Genomic DNA, 19,824 nt, shown 5'->3' on the forward strand with positions numbered 1-19,824 from the left:
GTTCGATTTTTACCGTCGATCGGTCACTGATCCAGGGATGGCGGGTTTCTAGGTCGGAGAACCATTGTTTCGCATCACGTCGTGGTGATGGGAAACCGAAGTTTCTGCCGAATGGCTTTGAACATCCCTAGAATCGAATCCGCCGTCTCATGGTCGCGTGCCCAGGGCTTGGTGCTCTGGATGGCCCGTTCAATCAGTGAATCGGAATCCTGAACCAGCGACGCCAGAGATGGTGTGCTTTTGGCAATGGCGAGGACAAAGACCGCAGCCGAGAGTCTGGCGGAAAATATCATCAATGTCAGGCTTTGGAAAAGAGTGGAATCGGCCCTGCCGGTCGGGGAAAGACTCACGCCTGCAATCGAAGCCATGTAGAGTGCGTCTTCCTGCTCAGAAGGGGCACACTGGCATGGATAAACTTGCGACAGCTGTCTACACACGACTCACAATTCGCCACGATATATCCCGACAATTCCTCTTCTCGAGACTGCGCGGCGAGTACAAGACAAGGGCGACAAATGATGTGTTTGGTGGCATAGTACCGGGATCGAAGCTGATTATCTCGTAGATCGCGAGGGTTTGCATCACGGAGATCAGGCTTGATGCATTCGGGGAGGGACTCGAACCACGTCTCCAGCTGCCGATGCAGTTCAGTCTGGACGGTTTCCAATGAGGCCGTCGAGGGGATTCCGTCTGGCCGGACTGAGTGGTTCGCGTACATGGTGTTGTGGGTGCGATTCAAGAGTTTTCGGCTGGAGCACATGGCGTGTGAGATTATCCCGATCAGTTGGGTCCGTGAATTCGGGGAAAAGCATGTCGTCGATGAGAATTTCGATGCCGCTGCGAGGGAAATGGAATTCGGCGAGGTCGTCCCTGCGTGGGATTAGAAGTGGACGAAGTCGCCCGGGAGAACTCACCATTCAAGTATATAGCAACCCCAGGCGATCCGAATTAACGCCGTTTGCGTTTCAGTGGGAGAAGTTCTTTCGTGTAAACTATACCGGTCAGTCATCTCACTCACAACTAACTTGGTGCAGTCCTACTAGGAAAACATCAATTGAACCGCGTTGAATGCGGTATGGATCCATCTCCAGGCATGAAGTGGGCGTCCCTGGTAACGAAAGTATAGAGAAACTTCTCGAATACGCCCAGAAAGGGTTGGTGCTCGAGAAGGGGAAACTGGGAATGAACGTGGACTAAAAAAATTGGATACTAGGACATCGTTAATACCACGATGCAGACTCGATCGGTCGATGATTGATGAATAGGAATATTGAGGTACCAAAGACTGGAGCTTGCGCTCCGACTCAAGGAACAGGAAGAAATATTGTGGATAGTCCCCAATGAGACTCTTGATTCGCTCAAGGTCGAGCAAATTTGCCGTTGGGATTTGATGACCTCGCGCGTCTGCCGATACGAGTTGGTCACTGGTGAGCGAAGGCTGTGCGGGTAAAGCTGATGCTATGCGTCTATGGCAGGCATGGGAGGAGGCCATTCGACGGAAATGAGCGCCATTCTGTGACCCTGGGTCCAGGCCACTGGACAATATGCGATCAGACAAGACCGAGATAAGAGATGTCTGCTGCTCGACAAGGCCTTCCAGCCGGTTGAAGCGGTGTATGATCTCCGTCGATGTGTCGGCATCGGATCTATGAAGCAATTATCAGCCACCATGTCAACAAAATACAGGATACATCTGGGCTGAGAAGCCAGCTCCCACCTCTCGCTCGCTCCTTCATGATATTCACATTGAGCCCCTGCGCTAATGCAAAACCAACACGCTGACTTCTGGCCATCACATTTGCACTTTCTGGCCGATATTAGTATTCTCACGATCTTTGTCTCGCGGACTCCTGGGTCCGGGCCTACCGGTGCCTGCAGAAAATGCATGCGATCAATGCACGTTTTCGAGGGAAATCCATCTGCTCTCAGCTGAATGGCAGGAGATGATCTGGCGGGACTTGTAGTTGGCGGGGGAAAGACTCGGCGAAGCAGCGGTGATGGATAATCATCGCCCCGACAAGTCACATACACTACACGGCATACTTGGACATTTATAAACATGAGACGACACAATTGAAGCTTTCTCTATTTCTCACTGGCATTCATCCTATTGTTCTTTCCCCCTTCAGTATGGCTCGACACCAGCCAGCCGAAGAAGACGGCCAGTGTATTCCGGCTCCTCCAGAGGTTGAGATCGATTTCGGGGATCAACACTGCCATCTGGAAGATGAACGATCTTGTCGCGAAGAATGATGTTATCATGGGCCCAGTGCGTCGTCGCTCGAAACGACTCCAGCGCCTCTTTCTTTCGCTGAAGCACCTCTTCCGTGGCCAAGTTCGCCGGGGAGTACGATGCATAGATCACGGTTCGGATAGTGTCGCTGTGAGCTGTAGGCTCGCCACCCCAGTGGACGGTGCGAGAATCCCAGAGAATCAGATCCCCGGGCTCAGCGAGGACCTTCATTGGCGTGATTCCTCGGGACGTGAACCAGTTCATTTCCTCCTCGCTAATAAATCGGAAGTCCTTCGTTTCCCACGTCGCCGGGTCAGTCTGCGTCTCCAAAAACTCTTCCATCACGGTATTTGATCGTGGTAACACGATAAGCGACCCATCTTCTGGGCCAGCATGGCTCAGGTTAATAATGCCCTGGATGCAATGCAGCCCGCGGCGCATAGGGGACTGGTCGACATGCGGCCACGGTTGCTGCGCTGGTTTATCCTCGCGGTTTGGCAGGGTGACGTTGAGCGCATCGAAGGACACAAGCAGCTCGTCAGTACCCCAAATTTTGGCAAATGCATCCACCACCTTCGGCTCCAGGCGGGCCTCCCACATGAACTTCTCGTGCACCACGGAGTAGTTGTTGAAGGTATTCACCTTGCTCTGCACGGGGAGATGCTCGCTTATCCATGTCGTTGGGTCGTCGAGGTCAAGTCGGGAATCGAAGGATTGGAGCCAGTCGAGGGCCTTTTGCTGGTAGTATTGGGCTTTTTCGCGGGCGATCGCGTTCTTGATTACTGCGAATCCTTGCGATTCGAGATCGTCGCGCCAATCACCATAGGGACCTATCAGTCTGCCTCCATTTGTCAGGAACTACTATCATCATCCCCCCAAAATAAGGATATTCACCTGAATGAGGCTGTGTTGAGATTTGCAGTCGTGGTGGTAGTAGTAGTTGTCATTGTGATCGGGCAAATGGAGTTCGACAAGACAGAGTCCGAGGAGGTTAGAGTCGGGTTTGCTGGAGATTTGAGCATCCTTTGCAGATTTATTTATCTTCTACTGGAACTCCCCCGCCCACTATTATCTCACCTTTGGTCCCGATAGCAGAAGATCGCCTCATCATACTGCATTCTCATTGGCTTCTCCTCGGCGGATAGACGGGCCACCATCCCACTGCTAGCGGCTAGATGGCTTCAATCCCACCATCAACGCAGCTGGAAGTACATACCCTGGAGCAGATCGATATTGGTATCTATTCCTCTTCAGAATTTCCTTTAGCATCAATTTACGCACTATATCTAGCATCCAAACAAAAAACCAAATCCACTGTGAGATGATTGGACTTGCAGAGCAGAAAACAGTGACGGTCCTTCGATTAGGGCTAGGCGGATAAAACCCGATGGGTGCCGCACCGCTAGTCGAACGATGTACTCTCTCGTCGTTGAAACATGAGGATATGGCGTCGGTACCCCTTTTCTGTAACCAAGTAGCTACCAAGGACACTTATCCTGGATATTCAGCTACTGGTAAGGGTGCATCTCAGTGATTGCGAACACCTCCCACTGCAGAAATGACGTCGGCTCTGGGAAGTCTACATGTAGCTACAACTTAGCCCAGTTCTGGTGATGACCACAGCAAAGTAATGGGAATGCACTGTGGATACGTTTCAAAATGTGAAACACTTCCGTGAATTATTCAAAAAAAAAAAAAAAAAAAGACATTAGGTCATTGATGGTGGTGACCTGCACCCCATACTCAAACACCAACATCCACCCTTCCCAACCTCCGACATCAGCTTAGCTCAACCAGGCCTGCCCCTAGACCTGCAGCATCTCCTCCCCACCATGCGTCACCGACTTGAGTTGCGGCAGACGTTTTCGCAGCTGTCGCAGTGTCCGTCGGTCAACGTGGACACTTTCTCCAATGATGATGAATTGGAGTGCTGGGAACAGATTCTATCGACAGGGGCAGTTAGTCACCGTGTCAAGAGCCACTCCACTCCACGCTTCCCTTTCACATACCGTGATCTGTTTGAACAGGGCTCGCCACTCATCGGGCAGTCCATAAACGCCGTCGTCGCCGCAGTAGCAGGGCGACTCCGCGTCCGGGTCGTCAACGCCTCGCCCGCGAATGATTGTCAGAACGGGGAGGGACGGGCACCGGATGGCGGGGACATGGGACTTGGTCGTGAGCATCGAGCACAGCTCCGGGATCCCGTCTGAATGGTCGCCAAGCACGATTGTCAACATCATCATGTTTGGGAAAGGCTGACCCCGAAACGGCGCATCGGCGGCGGCCGCGCGACGATGGGACACTGTCGAGATCGTCGCGACAGAGACGGAGTCGGCCAGACCCTGGCGGCAGATGGGGGGTGCGTTGGCGAGCACATCCTGCAGGAAACGACCGGTGGCCGTGACGGTCCCCCAGCTGTGCCGGGTGCACCGCATAGCGGTGTCCAGCCACAGCCTGTTGACGGGGGCGTACGGCAGCAGCGCCAGCGCTGCTGTCTCGCACAGGGAGCGCCACGAATTGTCGGTGCTCGAGAGGCCTGGACTTTGGTTAGTTGGATTGAGGGCTGGGGAGAGAAGGGGTACTTGCTCTCAGGGCTGGTTGTATATAGTGGATCGGTGATCATGATCCACCGGAAGACTTCCCGAACGATTTCGGGGATTGCCAGGGCGCGCTGCGCCGCGGAAGCCATCTTGCAATATGTGTTGATTTGAGAAACAAAGGGTCCATGGGGTGTGGAGGGTGGGCTTTTATAATTCGTGATAGACCAGAATGGTGAGTGAATGTTGCCTCTCTCCAGTGCTTCTCATCATTCACTTCTAGATCAGTGCCGTCTTCACTTCAATTCTGATACTATGCTACCGGTGAGGCAGACATGCTGGCTCAATATCTCCATCAGTGAATGAACCAAGCCCCCTAAAAGCCCTAAGCAGCGCTCAGAGGAGATAAGCTATACGAACTAGTCTCAGTTCAATCTGGTATATTCACACTAATCCAACTAATGTTTTCCAAGGAAACAATCAATTTTCTGTCTTGTTGGATCCTACCTAGGCATACTATGTGGGAGTCGTCTTTCAGCTTCCAAGATTATAGTGAATAATGGCACAAAGCCCCATAGGCAACGCTGATTCACTCTGGATGTGATTGCATAATTCAAGACAAGTAGATCTCAATTCTATGTATCAATAATCCTGGCCCAGCGGGTCAAGAGTCTAAATCACAAGGTCTTATCGACCATACAAGACCAGGGTGAATACCCCCAATCCCGTTGTAGTTCCAGCTACTCCGCTGCCCAGAATCACCAGACAGACGACCCCCACGCTAATCATAACAGATTCTAAAATCAGCCGCAACACCGGTCCTTCCACGAAACCCCCTTTCGCCGCCACATGTATGGTGAGCAAGAGGCAAATAACAAAAAGCATAACAGAAGTGGAACTGGGGAAAAGGGAGGTTGTCTTATGAACCGCCGTGTACTTAGGCGTGGTATATGAAAAGAAACATCAATTCAAACAGGGTGGTTGTGAAGCGGCATTCTAGATCTCTTGCGCATCTAGCCCCCAGATCTCCCAGTGCTGCAGGACCTCCCAGCCGACTCGCCGCATACGACGTTTGAGTATTTGTCCATCGTCAGTTAGGATGGGAGGAAGGCGACAACCGTGTGAAGCACCATCACGGTATCCGTACGACTCCCCGGACCAAGAAATGGAAGAATGTCGTCCAGCCACATCATCGTCGTCATCTCGGGTTCGTTTTCCTAGCGCTGAGGGAGGTGGGTTGGCTGCGGGGGTAGTAGAAGACGCAGTAGATCCCATATTGTTCGTATATGAAGGGGCAGCGGGAGATTTGGATTGCGAAGCAGATGCGGATTGTTCTGGTGTCCCCGAGACTGTTCCAGTGCCCTTGGCGGGACTCATGATCGAACTGGCGTTGTCGTCTGCTGGCTCTGATGGATGGTCAAAGGTCAAGGGAGATTGTCGGGACTCGGATTCTTCCGCGGGTAATGGTGAGGCTTTGTAGAAGTCACGTAACTCGAATGCCTTCCAGCCCATACCAATGATCTTGACATTTCCAAACACCTGCTTGTCTGCCAGGTCATAACTCATCATTTCCATCAAAAGCTCGTCATCCAAATCCACCACGTCAACCAGGCTTCGTGCATTTTCAATCACCTCCTCGACTTTTTTACTGAATCCGACGGAGGTGTCCGCGATTGAAAATTTCTTCGAGAATTTGAACGGTGGGTTGGAAGTGGGAACCGAACACCGAGAGACATCATGGTTCGGCCCGGTCTGGGAGGCCGGGGATCCAGCAGGAATCAGAAGCCGAAGCGCCACGAGCTTCCGAAGGAATGGAACCAGCATGCCAAGCGAGTCCATGCTGGAGAATTCTGTCGCAATAGCCAATTGCTCTAGATTGGGACAGCTGTGGACCAGGCGCGCGACCATATTGGTGGATAGTGGCCACTTGGAGCAAAGAAGGAGGTGGCGCAACGTGGCGCCGTGGTTATTTATGATATTCGACAGGTAGCTGTCTCTGACACTGAGGGCCACATTCAGCTGTGGATTCGCCGGAGTCGCCGGGGAATTTGAGAGTCCGTTCGCAGGAGAGTCAGTGACAGGTGGAGTGAGAGCCGATGAGGCCGGCCCAGGTCCTGGTTGAGGGGAATTAAGATAATCAGAGGACTCGGTGGTCACATTGACAAGGTATATTCGTTCAAGTCCCCTGAAACTTGATAGAAATTCGGAATTTCGTTTTGAGAGCACATCCATCCGAATTGACTTGATCTTCAGCTTCGTATGAGGAATCGTCGTTGGCCAGCTGTTATCAACGAAGGTATTAATCAGACCCGTGGTGTCAGTTCCGGACAAAAAGGTGATGTCTTCGACAGTGCTCGGATCAAATGCAGTGTCGAAATCCTCGCTGTGAAAAGCATACAGATTTTGGAATGAAAGCTTTTGGATGGAAAGTGGCTGCTTGGCAGAGGCGCATTTGCGGAAATATTCGTGAAGAGACACACTCGGCTCCTGTGCGATTCGCATGCGGGGCGACCAATGCAGCCTGAGATCACGCAGTTTCTTGCTCTTCCACAGCATCGTGGCGATATCGTCGGGGTAGCAGAGAGGGTCGATGTCGGTAATTTTGAGAGAGCGCAGATGCGGCATGCCTGGAAGGACAAAGGTGGGTTGTGGATGGCGGGTGGAGGGGAATCGGATGGTCAACGAAGTCAGGCGGGGCAGCTGTGTCAAGCCCGAATACACTACATCGAGCATCTTGGTGTTGAGTTCCCAGCTGAAGCTCTCCAGGTTCGTCATCCGATCGACAGCGGCTCGCACCGCAATGTTCAGCAGCATGGACGAGTCCGGCACCCGGCCAACTTGGGCATGTTCCTCCAAGTCGTCCTCTCTCCTCTCCCCTCGGAGCGTAATCGACTGAACTATCGTCGCATATGGTCGTGTGATGACCGCATTGAGTCCCATCGTGAACGGGCTAGCACTCCCGACGCCTTCGGGTCGTTCATCGCGATAACGGATCTTGCCGTAGGAGGTTAGGGTTAAGCTGCGATAGAGCTGCGGCAAAGCCATGTAGTTGAGCACTCGGCATGTTCGGCATAGTCGAGCGAGGTCGCCGGTATCTTCCACCTGCGGGACGTCAGTATTTTCCAGCGTTGACGCGAGGGCGGAGGGCTGACATTGGATACGATCTGGGCGATGAGGTTGAGCGGCAGCACCATCAGCGATGCGCCGCCGGGGTGATTAATCGGGATGCTGGTAGCGAACATATTCTGGTTGACGGTCGCCATAGCGACATCGGGGGCGACAGCATGGACGAGCAGGCAGACGAAGAGGATCGCGACCGAGGCGAGAGGGTGAGAGGGCGAGAGTATGGGGAAGGCCGCCGGAGCAAAAAGTTCCCGAGCTGGTCGAGCTGGTCTCCACTCGAGCCAGTCAGCGCCGCCCAAATTCATCCCACGTCAACGTCCATCTGGCAGCATTGTGGGGAATGTGCCCGGCATATGCGAGACGACATCGCTTCTCCTTGATTGGCCCATAAGACCTCCTCACCTGGTCCTCGACCAGGGTATTAGCTGCACTTCTTCGGTTTTCCCCTGGCAAAAAAGGATCCAGTGCTGCCTGGAAAGGGCCAAGAAGAGAGCTGGGGGCCAATGGTCCAATCAACGCAAGACATTATGAAATCCATTGAAGAACCGAGAAGGAAAATATGTAGATTCAGTGATATGTACGGCACAAAACATCACCAAATGCAAGGCACAAAAACAAGTATTATATACTAGGAAAGTTACCAGGGTATCTTCAATGCAGAACAGAACAGATCCCAATGTCCACGCTATCCAAAGCCCAAAATAATCCTTCAATAGATAGCCCAAAAAATGAAGACTCCGCATTAGTAGAACCCAGAGATGAATCGCCATGAACACCGTGAAATGTCGGTCAGAGGCGGGTGGCCAAATGGGCCAAGTAGCCCATGGATCAGATCAGGTCTGACTACTTCCAATGACCTGGAAGAAGCTGCAACGCTCGTAAGCCACATCAAGAAGAATTATGCTCATGGTCAGCAGGTTGCACAGAATGGGATTCATTCTGTGGGTGCAACTCCGTCTGCCCGGGCAAGTCATCACTCCTGTCGTCCGAAGCGGTCGTCTCTGTCCAGCTGGTCTGATCACTAGTGACGACAGGCTCGTGAACCAAGGCAGCCGCATCTGGGTCGTAGCGGAGGACGTAATCGCCATCCCCATTCTCGAGGTCCAGGTCGCCCCATGGGGCAGAGGCCTGTGGTTGGGAGGGAATGACCCTCACTGGGAGACCAGGCTGGCTAGGTCGTGGTTCGTGATGGGATGAGGTCTCTAGCAGCCGATTTTGAGGTGACCAGGTATGTTGTCCCCGGCGGCGAGCTGGAATAACAGTGACGGGCAGTGGTGCATCGGCGACCTGGGCTCCCGAGCCCGAAAGGCCCTTGCGATGAAGCGAGAAGAAGTGGTTACCCCTTGTGGGTGCAGCAGGGTGTTCTTGGTCATTGGCTGAGGCGACCCCTGAGTAAGACCCCCCACCATGAACGGGCTCCTCGCCAGCCTGAGCAAAGGCAACTTCCTTTGGAAGAGATACGCGTCTTCGCTTGAAAGGGTTCAGCAGGGCATGCCATCGTGGATCTGCCTGAACGATCTGAGGCGATTGCTCTCGGGTATCGTGGGCGGACAGACTGGTTTCAGTGGTATCCGGTGCAGGCCTGTTCTCGATTTCGATCTCTTTCATATCCTCCGGTTCCTCTTCTTCCATATGGGGCATGATCACAGGAGGTGTCGGGCTGGCCACGGGGTGGTATCGAACATTATACACCGTGCTCGCCGCACTGGTAGTATCGGCCCGACTAACTGGGGTAATGACAGCGGGCGGTGGAGTAGGACGAGGGTTATTCTGGCGTCGAGTGGTTGTAGCATCATTTGGATTTTGTCTGGCCGCTCCAGCTCCACGATTTCGATTCCCACCGGGAAGGCCCACTCGTGTACGGAGTGGACGATGTGCAAGACCGAGCACGCCGCCCCATCCTGAAGATGCGCCGCTTCCTCCGCCTCTGTCATTTCCGCTGGACGTATAGCGTGGCCAGTCAACCTCCTCGGATGGGGTAACCTCGAGCATCTCGTCTCCGTCAAAGACTTCTCGTCCAAGAATCCCATCCTTGGTTTCATCTCGTTCGAGCGCTTCTATACGCTCCACCCACTCCCAAACTACCACGCTTGCTGCCGCAGATCCGACCCATCTGATATAGGTACCCCATCCAGCAATCTCCGGTCTCGCAATATCCAGGACAAAAAACACGACCGGGATCAGGATCGCACAGAAGGATAAAAATGCCATACAGCAGATGTTGCGCATCTTGGGGTGGAAGAAAGCATATCGGTGCTTCGATATTGAGTAAAAGATCACCCAGGCGGCGTAGAGCAAGTTTAGCGAGAGCTCGAACAGGTAGCTCAGTGCTGGAATGGCATCATCGTACAATCGCGGTCTCGTTGACCGATTTTTAACCAAAAAGTTCTCAAGTATACTGAACGTCGTATCCAGTACAATCAGCGCGAAACCAGCCCATTTGATCATGACTTTCTCCTTATGTCGTGGAAATAATCGAATGAGAGTCTGAACCTGGGCTAACCAGAGAAAGGTGCTGGAGATAACGCGAACAATTCGAATCTCTAGTCCGTCAATCACCTCTTGAGAGAGTGTCTCAGCATCTGAAAATCCGTAGTAAAACTGGCGCTCGGCAACTTTGAACGAATCAACCGTCGCGATGGTTAGCGATATGGCCACGAGCAACGCGGCTACTTTCTGCAACCATGGCCGGCCTCCAACACCGACGATCGAGGAGTTTCCGCTATATGAGCCGCTCATCATGCCATGTCGCCCGAGGAAGTTCGCACCGCCACCAGGGCCGCCGACGTAAAAGGTACGCGGGGTAATCAGGAGAATAATGACGAGGACATAGCTGACGACTGTTGCGCAGCCAATTGCATATAGTTGAGGCGTGACAGAGGAGTAGAAGGGGTCGCGCGTGTCGAGTACGGCAGACACATGGACATAATCGGACGGACTCCCCGTACAGATGGGTTCGAAGACAGCATTTGCGGTGAGAGTGAGTGCATAGGATTTGTTCACATGCACGATGCCTACGAAGAATCGTAAGTCCGGGGGTCAGCAAGGCGTCCGATGCAGCCCGCGAGTGCGAAAGAGAGAGCCATTGGAATACATACCATCGCTAGGCAGGGCAAAAGGCGTACACCCGGACGTATACGTCTTGGTCGACGTCGACGTCGGGTTCGCCCAGATCTGGCGGGGAGTCACACGAAGCGCATCCTCCATGGTCAGACACTCCAGACGGTTCCTGTCGCCGGCCGTCTCTGGTCATATATATAGCCCTCCGGTCCTTTCTTCGTTTGCGCAACGCACACTATCGAGGTCGACTCTCTAGCCGGCCATTCTCCGATGGCTTCGGGCCACGCGTCCAAGGCCAGTTCGGCCGGGGAACACAAGTCGCAGGGGATGGGCGAGATGGCGAAGGACGGAGGGCGGAGGAAAAATGGGGAGGGGGGACGAATGTCGGATGACAAGAGACACCCGCAAGGCGACACAGACACGCCGTCGGCTCGAGTTACAGGAGAGTGAGGGAGTTGATGCGGGATGAATTAAGGTCACGAAAGAGTCTGGAGTTGGCGGGTCAAGATGATCCGCCACCCGGTCCACTCACACTCGGCATTCTCGCTTCTCCACACCCCGGCGCAATTCGTCGCATGGATGTCTCGGACATCCTGAGTGCTTTTCTGCCGAAATACCTCATTCGAATTGCTGTCCTTACGAGGGCATCACAACTCACGTGGTCTTTCCCGTAGTGTATACTCTACTGCAATGCACGCCGTGGATGGGAAGGTGGCAGTGTTCCGTCGGGGCGAACTCTGCAGATCCAAGAGGCGCTAGAGAGACGAGTTACGCCCCCAACTAAGGAGCGGTATAGCATGCGAATCCTCCCTTGACTAGTGCTCAAATTCTTAATCCGCATAGATCCAGCTGAGTTATCCTCCGAACTTCTCGGGTTGACGCCCCATACTTCGAAACTGATCGAATGGCTACGAACGTACTCAGTTAAAGTCTACCAAGTATAGGCCAAGACCTCGGTGTTCACAATGCATTGTATATAGTATGCGCTGCACGCATTATCATTGACCCCATGTACAAGCCACAGCCGAGTCAAGACCTGGCCAAAGTTCAATGTTCAACATCAAATCCGTCATAAATCAAACTAGCCTGTGAGCTAACCATTCCATTCGCATATCTTCGTGTGTCCCTTCTCCCTTCTGTACAAAGCGGTGCTTGCTCACACCGACCAGGAAAAGTACTCATAGCCCACTGGCGGTGCAGTGACTTACGCCTGAGGGGCGAAGCCAAGGCGGGGGCCGTTGGAGTCAAAGACAACGTACTGGCTCTTCAGGAAGATGTCTCCGAAGATGGAGAAGCCCACACCGGAGTTGCTCTGGATACCACCGAAGCAGGTGGAGCTGCCCGACGAGACCGGGGCGTAGTTGATCAGGTCGCCGGAGACAACGGCATCGTAGCTGCCGATGGTGACAGTGAAGTCGGGCAGCTTGGCGTCGCAGTCGAAGGTGTAGCCACCGGCCTCGGAGTTGTTCTCGGCGCCGTCAACCTGCTTGTAGTAGGCAGAGACAACGTCGTCATCGAGCAGCAGAAGGGTGGTGCCGGTGTCTGTAGGGAGCGTTGGTCAGTGATGCGCTTAGCCAGGCAGGGTAGGCAGAAGAAACGAACCAGCAATGCCCTGAATGGAGTCACCAGAGGTGCTTCCAACCTTGTAGCCGTCGGCAGTAAACGACCAGAAGCCCTGGGAGTTGTCCACGTCGGCGTAGGTCAGAGAGCCGGTGTACTTGGACTTGTCGATGTAGCCAAAGTCGTAGGAGCCGGGAGCGTTGTGCTTCAGAGTCACGGCAAACAGGGGCGAGTCAAGCTGCGACTTGACAGTGTCAAAGAAGGTAGTCTGGCTCTTGGGCTTGACCGTGTTGATGGAGCTAAAAGCCAGACCGAGCAGGCCGTCGTCGTCCGTATTCTGGGTGAATTGCGAGCTGATCTTCTTCGCAGCCTCAACAGCCTGGCCAGAGGCAGTAACGCCACCAACAGTGACTGTGTCCTTGTAGACATCACCGCTGGCAGAGCTGCCGTCACCGTACGAGATGGACCAAGTGTAGCCGTCCAGCTTGGAGCTATTGCTGCTGGGCTTGTAGATGCTGTGGCCGCTCTGCTCGGACTCGGGTAGCTCTGACGAGAAAACCCAACTGCGGCAGGTCAGTTCTAGTTCATGTCGCATACGCGGGGAGCAAACTCACAGGTCAGCAGAGCCAGTGTCGAAGTCCAGGTGCAAGGTGGTGCCACCAACGTCGACGGGAGTCAGGTACTCCTCATCGTTGGACTCGGGGGTAGTGGTAGCCGAGCCACTCTCAGCAGCCGCTCGAACGCTGGGTGGGACGGTAGCGCCAAATTTGGCGAGGGCATGAGCGTACATGCCGGGCAAGTTGATGGTCTTGGCCTTGGTGGCAGGGCGGGCCAGCTGGTTAATCGTGAAGCTGCTCTTGTTGGTGGTGCCAGTTGGGATAGCGCTGGCGACGGCGGAAAAGCCGGCCACAGCAGCCGTCATCTTGCTGAAAACAACCATGGTGACTGTAGGAAGAATGCGCCTGCAAAGAATGGAGTAGAAGATCGATGGAGAGTAGATTGAATAGACCCCAAAGGACCGGAGACAGGGCCTCCTTTATAGCTTGCAAGATGCTTCGCCATCCTTGAGTGATCGCGATAATGAGGAGCTAGAAGGCGGCATCTCGCGAGATCCAGGATCAGGGGATCTTGCTCGTCCGGGAAGCCCGCGACGCCGATCCAAGGGCTGCAGGGTCTCGGAAGTAAACTTCAACACCATCACGGTCTCCATCGGCCAGCCAGAATGGCACGACGGAGTCCGCCAAGCGGAGAGTCAGGGTTGAGAGCAGCCAAAGAGAGCATAGCACCGCTTGTGAAGACGGATGAGGCGGATGGGAGCTGGTGGGTCTGGTAGCGCTATACTACTGTCGAACAGCACAAGCACGAAGGCGGGGGATGCGCCGCCATGAAGCACCAGAGCTTGGTTAGGACAAGCTACCCATTCGTTCCAGAACGGAGATGTCCGGCCGAGACCAACACGAGCAGTCGGAGGCTTGACATCCATTCGGCGCAGCCCTGACGATCCCCATTCACCGTCGGAGGCCAGCTAGCCCTGGTGGGGAATGAGAGGATTGAATGAGACAAGCCAATTGCATGTTGCTGACCAGACCAATTTGATGAGAGACTCGCAGGCGGTTCGAGCGAACTGTATCGATGGAAGTCGACGTGAGTGAACCACGCCCTGTCGATCAGGGTCCGTTATCTCGACGAGCAGCCAATCGTGACGCTCAACAGCAAGGCATAGACTTTGCCCCCTCCAATTGAGGTCACATCGCGCCCGGCGGCGATGCCGAGCTGGACAGGCCACTTGAGCGTGGGAGTTGGTCCGCCAGGGAGGCAGTGGAGCTGCCGAAGATGCACGTCTTGCCTTGAGCAGGGTAGTCGCGGAAGTGGGTGCGAGAACATGGAATTGAGGTCTCTTCACTCTCCACCGTTCGACTCCGCAACGAGTCAACCCACGAATTGTCCGACCGGACTCCGCCCTGCATGTCTGCATCCACGTTGGACTCTGCGCCTCCCATCGCCGTCCGATCAATCATGCCCGATGTGACCCTTGGCGGACAAGCACACCCGTACCGCACTCCTTATCAGGCGCATCTCCCAAGCGCGGATACTAGATCCTTCGTGGCGGCGATCATCCTCCCTTTAAGTCGTCCACAATAACCCAACACGGTTGGAGATCGCCCTGCAGCAAATCGATCGACGGCGGAGGATGCGAGCAGGACCCTGAAGGACAAACTATTGGATTCAGGATTACATCTGGTCTCGCTGTCGTGGTAGGCGGCAAAAATCCCGACTTCAACTGCAAGCTACAGTACACAAATAGGAGTTGAACAAAAGCAATAGCTGAATCCTTTGGCCCCCCGCAACCTGTCGGGCTGCCCGGGTTTGGGTCATGATTACATTTCCTCACAATTTGTACAATCTAATAAACCATGGATTGGTGATCCATCGATGGATCCATGCTTTCCTGCAGTTGATCCTATTGAGCTTCCCGTTCAGGGATATGTGCCCCTCGATGTCGCTGCATAAAGAACTGACTGCACTGTAACAATGATGATCATTGTCTCGTCGGGACATAGATGGCCATCACGAGTCATTGGCCATCGGAGAAAGCACGAGCACTCTGTCTTGCGCAAGCTTAGTCCATCATTGTCCCATCCGACATCATACCCCCGCAGCCTCAATTGGCTTAGGGCTAACTAGTGAATTTCGGAGACGAAGACTCCCCAAATGCAAGCCCCCCCGCGAGACTTATTTCACAAGGCTGAAAGGGAAGAAAGAACAAGCTAAACTTAAAGGCCATAGACATGTGAAAAGATCGGCCCTATCATATTGCGATGAAACCTAGGCGCCGCGGCGCTGAGACCGACGGAGGCCGACCGGAGACCTACAATCTCGAAGCCTGCGAAGCCGACAGAAGCTCCCAAGCAAAACATCTACAGTACGACATCCCTAGTACCGTCATCCAATCGGGAACAAAAAGCACCGGTAACAAGGTTGGGGGGAAGGTAAGACAGCTCTGTTTCAAACAGATTGCTGCGTCGGCAAATCACCGTTCCACATATGCTAACAGTCAAAAGACGCCAAGCGGAGATCCCGCCGGGGTATATAGTTTAAACGGAAAAGCAAAAGAAAAGTACGTGTCACATGGCTTCGCAGTCTGCCTGGGAGAGGCAGAAACGCGGGTTTCTGGCGCATTAGGGCAAGAATTGGGAGGCGAGCGCGCCATTTCCAGGCTCGCCCTCCGCGTTGTTGTTGTTGCCGTCATATCCCTCATTCAGCAAGACCTCCAACATGTCAAATTCGCCTAACATCGGGCCAGTTCCACCTAGACCCTGGTCGACCACTCCAGTGGAGCTGTTGAAGAATTGATCGAGAGGAAGGGCAAACCAGTCTGGCAGCCCACCGGACGTGGCATTTGCTCCGTTGCTGTCTCCGACGGCTTGCGAGGAGACGACATGGTTCGGAGATGATCGTTCTAGGTTGCCGGCGGGGACTGTGGAATTCGAGTCATAGTAGTTGTAGTACACGGAGGGCGGGGGCGGCATGAAGGAGACGTTCAGGTTAGAAGAGTTGATCGGCTGCGCAGGGATGTTGGCTAGTGGGTCATGGGCCGATCCGATCGTCCCTGACGGATGTCCGCCGGCGCCGTTGCTCTCCACGTATCCCATGCCGCCTCCGCTTGGAGTTGCATCCTGGCGTTGAGCTGATGACCAGGGTGGCTGTGGGCCTTCACGACGACCTGAAACGCTCTCACGCGGCGGTGAATGAACTCGTGAAGCTGGGGCGGAGGCACGATCCTGTCCGTCACCATCCGCTCCGCGGTCATGCGGCGCGAAGCGTAGAAAGCGTGTTCGGATGCTGCTCGTGAGAAGCTCTAGCAGGCGAGCCACAGTGTTACTGATATGGACATCATCAACAACGTAAGTGCGCAGCGCCTCAACAGTGCGGTCTTGAAGATCTAAAGAAACACGCACGTCGTCTTCACGAGCGCCTAGAGTAAATGTCTACCGAATCAAGTCAGCAACAGCAGGTGGGTTTTCTCTTAGTCAAAAGTGCAGCTTACCTTTAGAATGAAGATCATGCCCGATAGAATTCGGAAGAATGTTCGAATAGGAGCATGCTTAAGGCAGCCTCCAGGGACAAGTCCTTCCAAGACCGTCTGCAGAATCCGGCGAGAGGCATCCACGACCTCTTGTATGTATGGCTCATTGACGCGATAGAGCTCCATCAGGGTCTGGAACCACCCGCTGCTGCCAGCTGACGGTCCCGATCCTGGCCGGCCAGGCTGGGCTTGTATAGATTCGTTGGACATTGTTGTCCAACGGTCAACAACGGCCTGAAGAGCAAGAGAATTTACATAGAGCCCTAGACATGATTAGTGTCTAGCTTTGGATAATCGGTATCTCGGTCGACTCACGTGTATATTCATATTCGATCAGTAGAATCCCTCGCATGGGAGAAGTCACTGGTGGTTTTAGCATCACAATTCTAGCAGATGAGTTATTAAATGAATTGACTCACGATTGACACGATCTAGGTTTTGCCGGAAGTCTCGCAGCTGGGGTTGGAACCAATCGATTTGGTCGCGGTATCGACCACTTCTGATCAATTCGGAGGTTTGCTCGGTTGAGGCAAACAACTGATGATTTGCCTGGTAGACAATCTTGGATATCTCCATCCAGCAATCCTGCATTTGGTCGAGGTCTGAGTCACCGTCTTTCAGGTTAGAGGCCGGGGGTGGAGCATCTCGACCCCATTCGGGCAGAGGCAGCATCGAAGGGATTCCGAGTCGCCCACTGCTGTGCGTAATGAAGATAAGAATCAATCGGCGTAGTCGGCGTTTCCGTGCCTGTTCAGCAGCTAGCTCGGGCACACCTTTGGGCTCACTTTTGTGGTCGAATACACCGAGCTCAAAAGCCAATGCTTGCGCGGTGCTTAGTAGCATCCAAGACATTCGATCTGATCGCCAGGCAGGCTCCAACCACTTTTGAAAAGCTACTCTTCCTTCCGCAGATGCGGTAGCCCCTCTGGCACCTGTCTGCTCGTTGTCATTCTCTAGGTCCTTGTCGGTGCGACTCTGTGTCTGCGCCTCGGTATCCAGCAGCGTGTTTTCATCGTCACCGGGAGGGAAGTGAAGATTGCGCGGATGCCAGTCTGTGAGAATCAGCAGCGCTTCGACAGTCCCCAAAGCTCTCAAATTTCCTTTGGGATTTGGCCTGCTAGAAGTAGAAGCAAGGTCAAGAGCCCGAGGACGGCTGATGCCTGGCCCTCCAGCGTCAAATTTCTCCTGGCCCCAAAACAGTCGCTCGATCATCCCACGCAGATACGACCATAGACGATCATGGATGTAAAACGCTCGGGTACTAGCCCCATCACCCTTGGGCTTCAAATGACGCGACGCGATTGTAAGGATAGTGACGGCGAGCACAGGCTCATCGGTGAGCAATGTGCGATGGGTGGAAGGTTGCGAGTAGTCCGGCGTCACCACGGGACTCATAGGTGCCAGATTTTTGTAGTAGTAAGCAACATAGTCCATGCCCTCTTCAACCGTCATCCATCCCGCACGAACAAATCGCAATCGGGACCAAGCTCGGACGGCATCAACATATCCGGGATCCTGCTGATTGCTTGGAGACTCATGTTGCTCAGGCCCGTCCGAAATCTGAGGATCCACAATACCGGGACCAGCACCTTGAAAGTAGCCATTTCCGCCCGTCGACATGCCCGACCGGGGAGTGCGTGAAAAAGAACCCGGGGAAGTGATATGTGCCAGGGGAGAAGGGCCCGAGTTGAAAGATGACACGGATTGTCTAGCAGCGTAGCGGTTTAGGTCTTCCGTCCTTCCCGCTGCCTCAGAGAGCAAATGTAGAGCATCATGAGTATTGGTGATGGCCGGCGACAACAATTCCACCGCGGTCCGATTCATCATCGGCTGTCCGCCATACCCGGACGCTGGGCCTCGGTCGCTAGTTGGATAGGTTGGCATTCGCTGGTTTCTCGATTCCAAAAACGGTCTCACAGGCGAGGCTATCGGAGCACTTGGAGTGTATCGCTGAGGCGCAACTGGCGGCGGTCGCGCCTCTGGCCATCTCTGCCGGACACGGAGGGGATTGGCATCAAACGGCGATTCCGACGAAATCAAAGGTGAGCCTGCGACCGGTGTTTCTTTCTTCGTGATGACCTCCCCACTCATCATCCGCTTGTCGCGGTGAAGCACGTTCGCTTCTTCGTCCGCATCCTCTGCAGCGTCGGAGGATTTGCGCTTGCGACGGGTGGCGGAAAATTCGCATCGTTTGCTTTCGCGACGGCATCGCACACACGGTGGAGGGCGAGGGTTGTCAACGCCTAGCGATTGCGATCAGTCAGCCAAGCACATTTAGATAGAGGGGGATCGCTGATCATACTGCCCAGGTCGCACTTGACCTTGCGCTTGCGGCATGGATCGCAGGCCTGATAGCCGCGTCTATGCTGCGAGGCAGGAGACGGCGAAGTGCCGGAGGTCTGCCCCGCACTATTGGCATCCTGAGCCATGCTGGGCTAGAGAGGAAGAAAGCTATCGGGGCGTGGGTGGACGGCGCTGGAGGAGCCGATGCAAAGCGAAGATAAGCTGGAAGGCGGTGGGGGTTGGATTATATGAGCGGCGGCCGATTGGATGGAACGGAAGAGTGGGAAATGTAGAATTGAACATAAAAAAGAGAGGAGAAAGAGAGAGACAAGAGAAAATCCAGCAATTAATCGCGTGGAGATGACTGCTGAACCCGATAAATTCATTCGATGCGACTATATACAAAACTCCATTGCCCTTGGCCACCGATTTCAATTGTATAAAGAGCTTTGCGGGGTCGCGAAAGTTACATCGAGTCTTAGTAGCATATATTTACCTTTATAGAATCTAGTTAATAAAAGTAATTACTAATTACTAAAGCTATTAAATAAAAATAAATATATCTAGTGTATACTAAAATATATAAAAACTCTAAAAGCCTTTTGAAATAGATATAAACTAAAGTTTCTAATAATAAACTACTAATTCTATATATATACTATATTATTATTAACTAAACTATTTTTAGTCTAGCTATATCTATTACTGAGCTTATCCCTCCATAATGAGCTTTTCTGCCCATGTAGTGGGCCCCTGGTAACAGGATCGAGTTCCAGACGCCTTCAAAAGACCGCCGAATTCTTTATTGTCTTAACAGACATGGTTGATACTGGGAGATTATAAATGTCTTTTCTGGAGACTGTCCCTGTTGGGAAAGAATCAGTCATTACATCTCTCTCCAGATCAAGGGGAGGACCGACTTTGCGTAAATTTAAGGAGAG

At 53.5% G+C, this 19,824-nt stretch overlaps 9 protein-coding genes across 9 annotated transcripts; 1 reads left to right on the forward strand and 8 right to left on the reverse strand.

Annotated features, from left to right (window-relative positions):
* Window positions 1-74: 74 nt before the first annotated feature.
* On the reverse strand, window positions 75-1,051 carry N7459_003255 (uncharacterized protein; the record flags this gene model as incomplete). Its single annotated transcript, XM_056942439.1, has 5 exons — window positions 75-352; window positions 445-634; window positions 717-870; window positions 915-992; window positions 1,041-1,051. The coding sequence occupies 5 exons, from the start codon at window positions 1,049-1,051 to the stop codon at window positions 75-77; spliced, it is 711 nt and encodes a 236-aa protein (XP_056802322.1).
* Window positions 1,052-2,125: 1,074 nt separating this feature from the next.
* Window positions 2,126-3,180, reverse strand: N7459_003256 (phytanoyl-CoA dioxygenase family protein; the record flags this gene model as incomplete). The annotated part of the gene is made up of 2 exons (XM_056942440.1): window positions 2,126-3,071; window positions 3,128-3,180. 2 exons carry the CDS (start codon window positions 3,178-3,180, stop codon window positions 2,126-2,128), a joined length of 999 nt encoding a protein of 332 aa, XP_056802323.1.
* Window positions 3,181-4,038: 858 nt separating this feature from the next.
* Window positions 4,039-4,922, reverse strand: N7459_003257 (uncharacterized protein; the record flags this gene model as incomplete). The annotated part of the gene is made up of 3 exons (XM_056942441.1): window positions 4,039-4,176; window positions 4,243-4,774; window positions 4,816-4,922. The coding sequence occupies 3 exons, from the start codon at window positions 4,920-4,922 to the stop codon at window positions 4,039-4,041; spliced, it is 777 nt and encodes a 258-aa protein (XP_056802324.1).
* An 844-nt stretch (window positions 4,923-5,766) lies between these two features.
* On the reverse strand, window positions 5,767-8,198 carry N7459_003258 (uncharacterized protein; the record flags this gene model as incomplete). Its single annotated transcript, XM_056942442.1, has 2 exons — window positions 5,767-7,872; window positions 7,923-8,198. The coding sequence occupies 2 exons, from the start codon at window positions 8,196-8,198 to the stop codon at window positions 5,767-5,769; spliced, it is 2,382 nt and encodes a 793-aa protein (XP_056802325.1).
* A 583-nt stretch (window positions 8,199-8,781) lies between these two features.
* Window positions 8,782-11,100, reverse strand: N7459_003259 (PalH/RIM21 family protein; the record flags this gene model as incomplete). Its single annotated transcript, XM_056942443.1, has 2 exons — window positions 8,782-10,907; window positions 10,992-11,100. The coding sequence occupies 2 exons, from the start codon at window positions 11,098-11,100 to the stop codon at window positions 8,782-8,784; spliced, it is 2,235 nt and encodes a 744-aa protein (XP_056802326.1).
* Window positions 11,101-12,157: 1,057 nt separating this feature from the next.
* Window positions 12,158-13,453, reverse strand: N7459_003260 (pepsin-like aspartic protease; the record flags this gene model as incomplete). Its single annotated transcript, XM_056942444.1, has 3 exons — window positions 12,158-12,495; window positions 12,556-13,076; window positions 13,128-13,453. 3 exons carry the CDS (start codon window positions 13,451-13,453, stop codon window positions 12,158-12,160), a joined length of 1,185 nt encoding a protein of 394 aa, XP_056802327.1.
* Window positions 13,454-14,258: 805 nt separating this feature from the next.
* Window positions 14,259-14,531, reverse strand: N7459_003261 (uncharacterized protein; the record flags this gene model as incomplete). The annotated part of the gene is made up of 1 exon (XM_056942445.1): window positions 14,259-14,531. The coding sequence occupies one exon, from the start codon at window positions 14,529-14,531 to the stop codon at window positions 14,259-14,261; it is 273 nt and encodes a 90-aa protein (XP_056802328.1).
* An 801-nt stretch (window positions 14,532-15,332) lies between these two features.
* On the forward strand, window positions 15,333-15,607 carry N7459_003262 (uncharacterized protein; the record flags this gene model as incomplete). The annotated part of the gene is made up of 2 exons (XM_056942446.1): window positions 15,333-15,503; window positions 15,569-15,607. The coding sequence occupies 2 exons, from the start codon at window positions 15,333-15,335 to the stop codon at window positions 15,605-15,607; spliced, it is 210 nt and encodes a 69-aa protein (XP_056802329.1).
* Window positions 15,608-15,692: 85 nt separating this feature from the next.
* On the reverse strand, window positions 15,693-19,029 carry N7459_003263 (uncharacterized protein; the record flags this gene model as incomplete). The annotated part of the gene is made up of 5 exons (XM_056942447.1): window positions 15,693-16,502; window positions 16,562-16,863; window positions 16,916-16,963; window positions 17,020-18,843; window positions 18,903-19,029. The coding sequence occupies 5 exons, from the start codon at window positions 19,027-19,029 to the stop codon at window positions 15,693-15,695; spliced, it is 3,111 nt and encodes a 1,036-aa protein (XP_056802330.1).
* Between the last annotated feature and the right edge of the window lie 795 nt (window positions 19,030-19,824).

The sequence above is a fragment of the Penicillium hispanicum genome (assembly GCF_028827665.1).
Source record: "Penicillium hispanicum strain IBT 35686 chromosome Unknown utg000003l_segment0_segment0, whole genome shotgun sequence".
Classification (NCBI taxonomy): domain Eukaryota; kingdom Fungi; phylum Ascomycota; class Eurotiomycetes; order Eurotiales; family Aspergillaceae; genus Penicillium; species Penicillium hispanicum.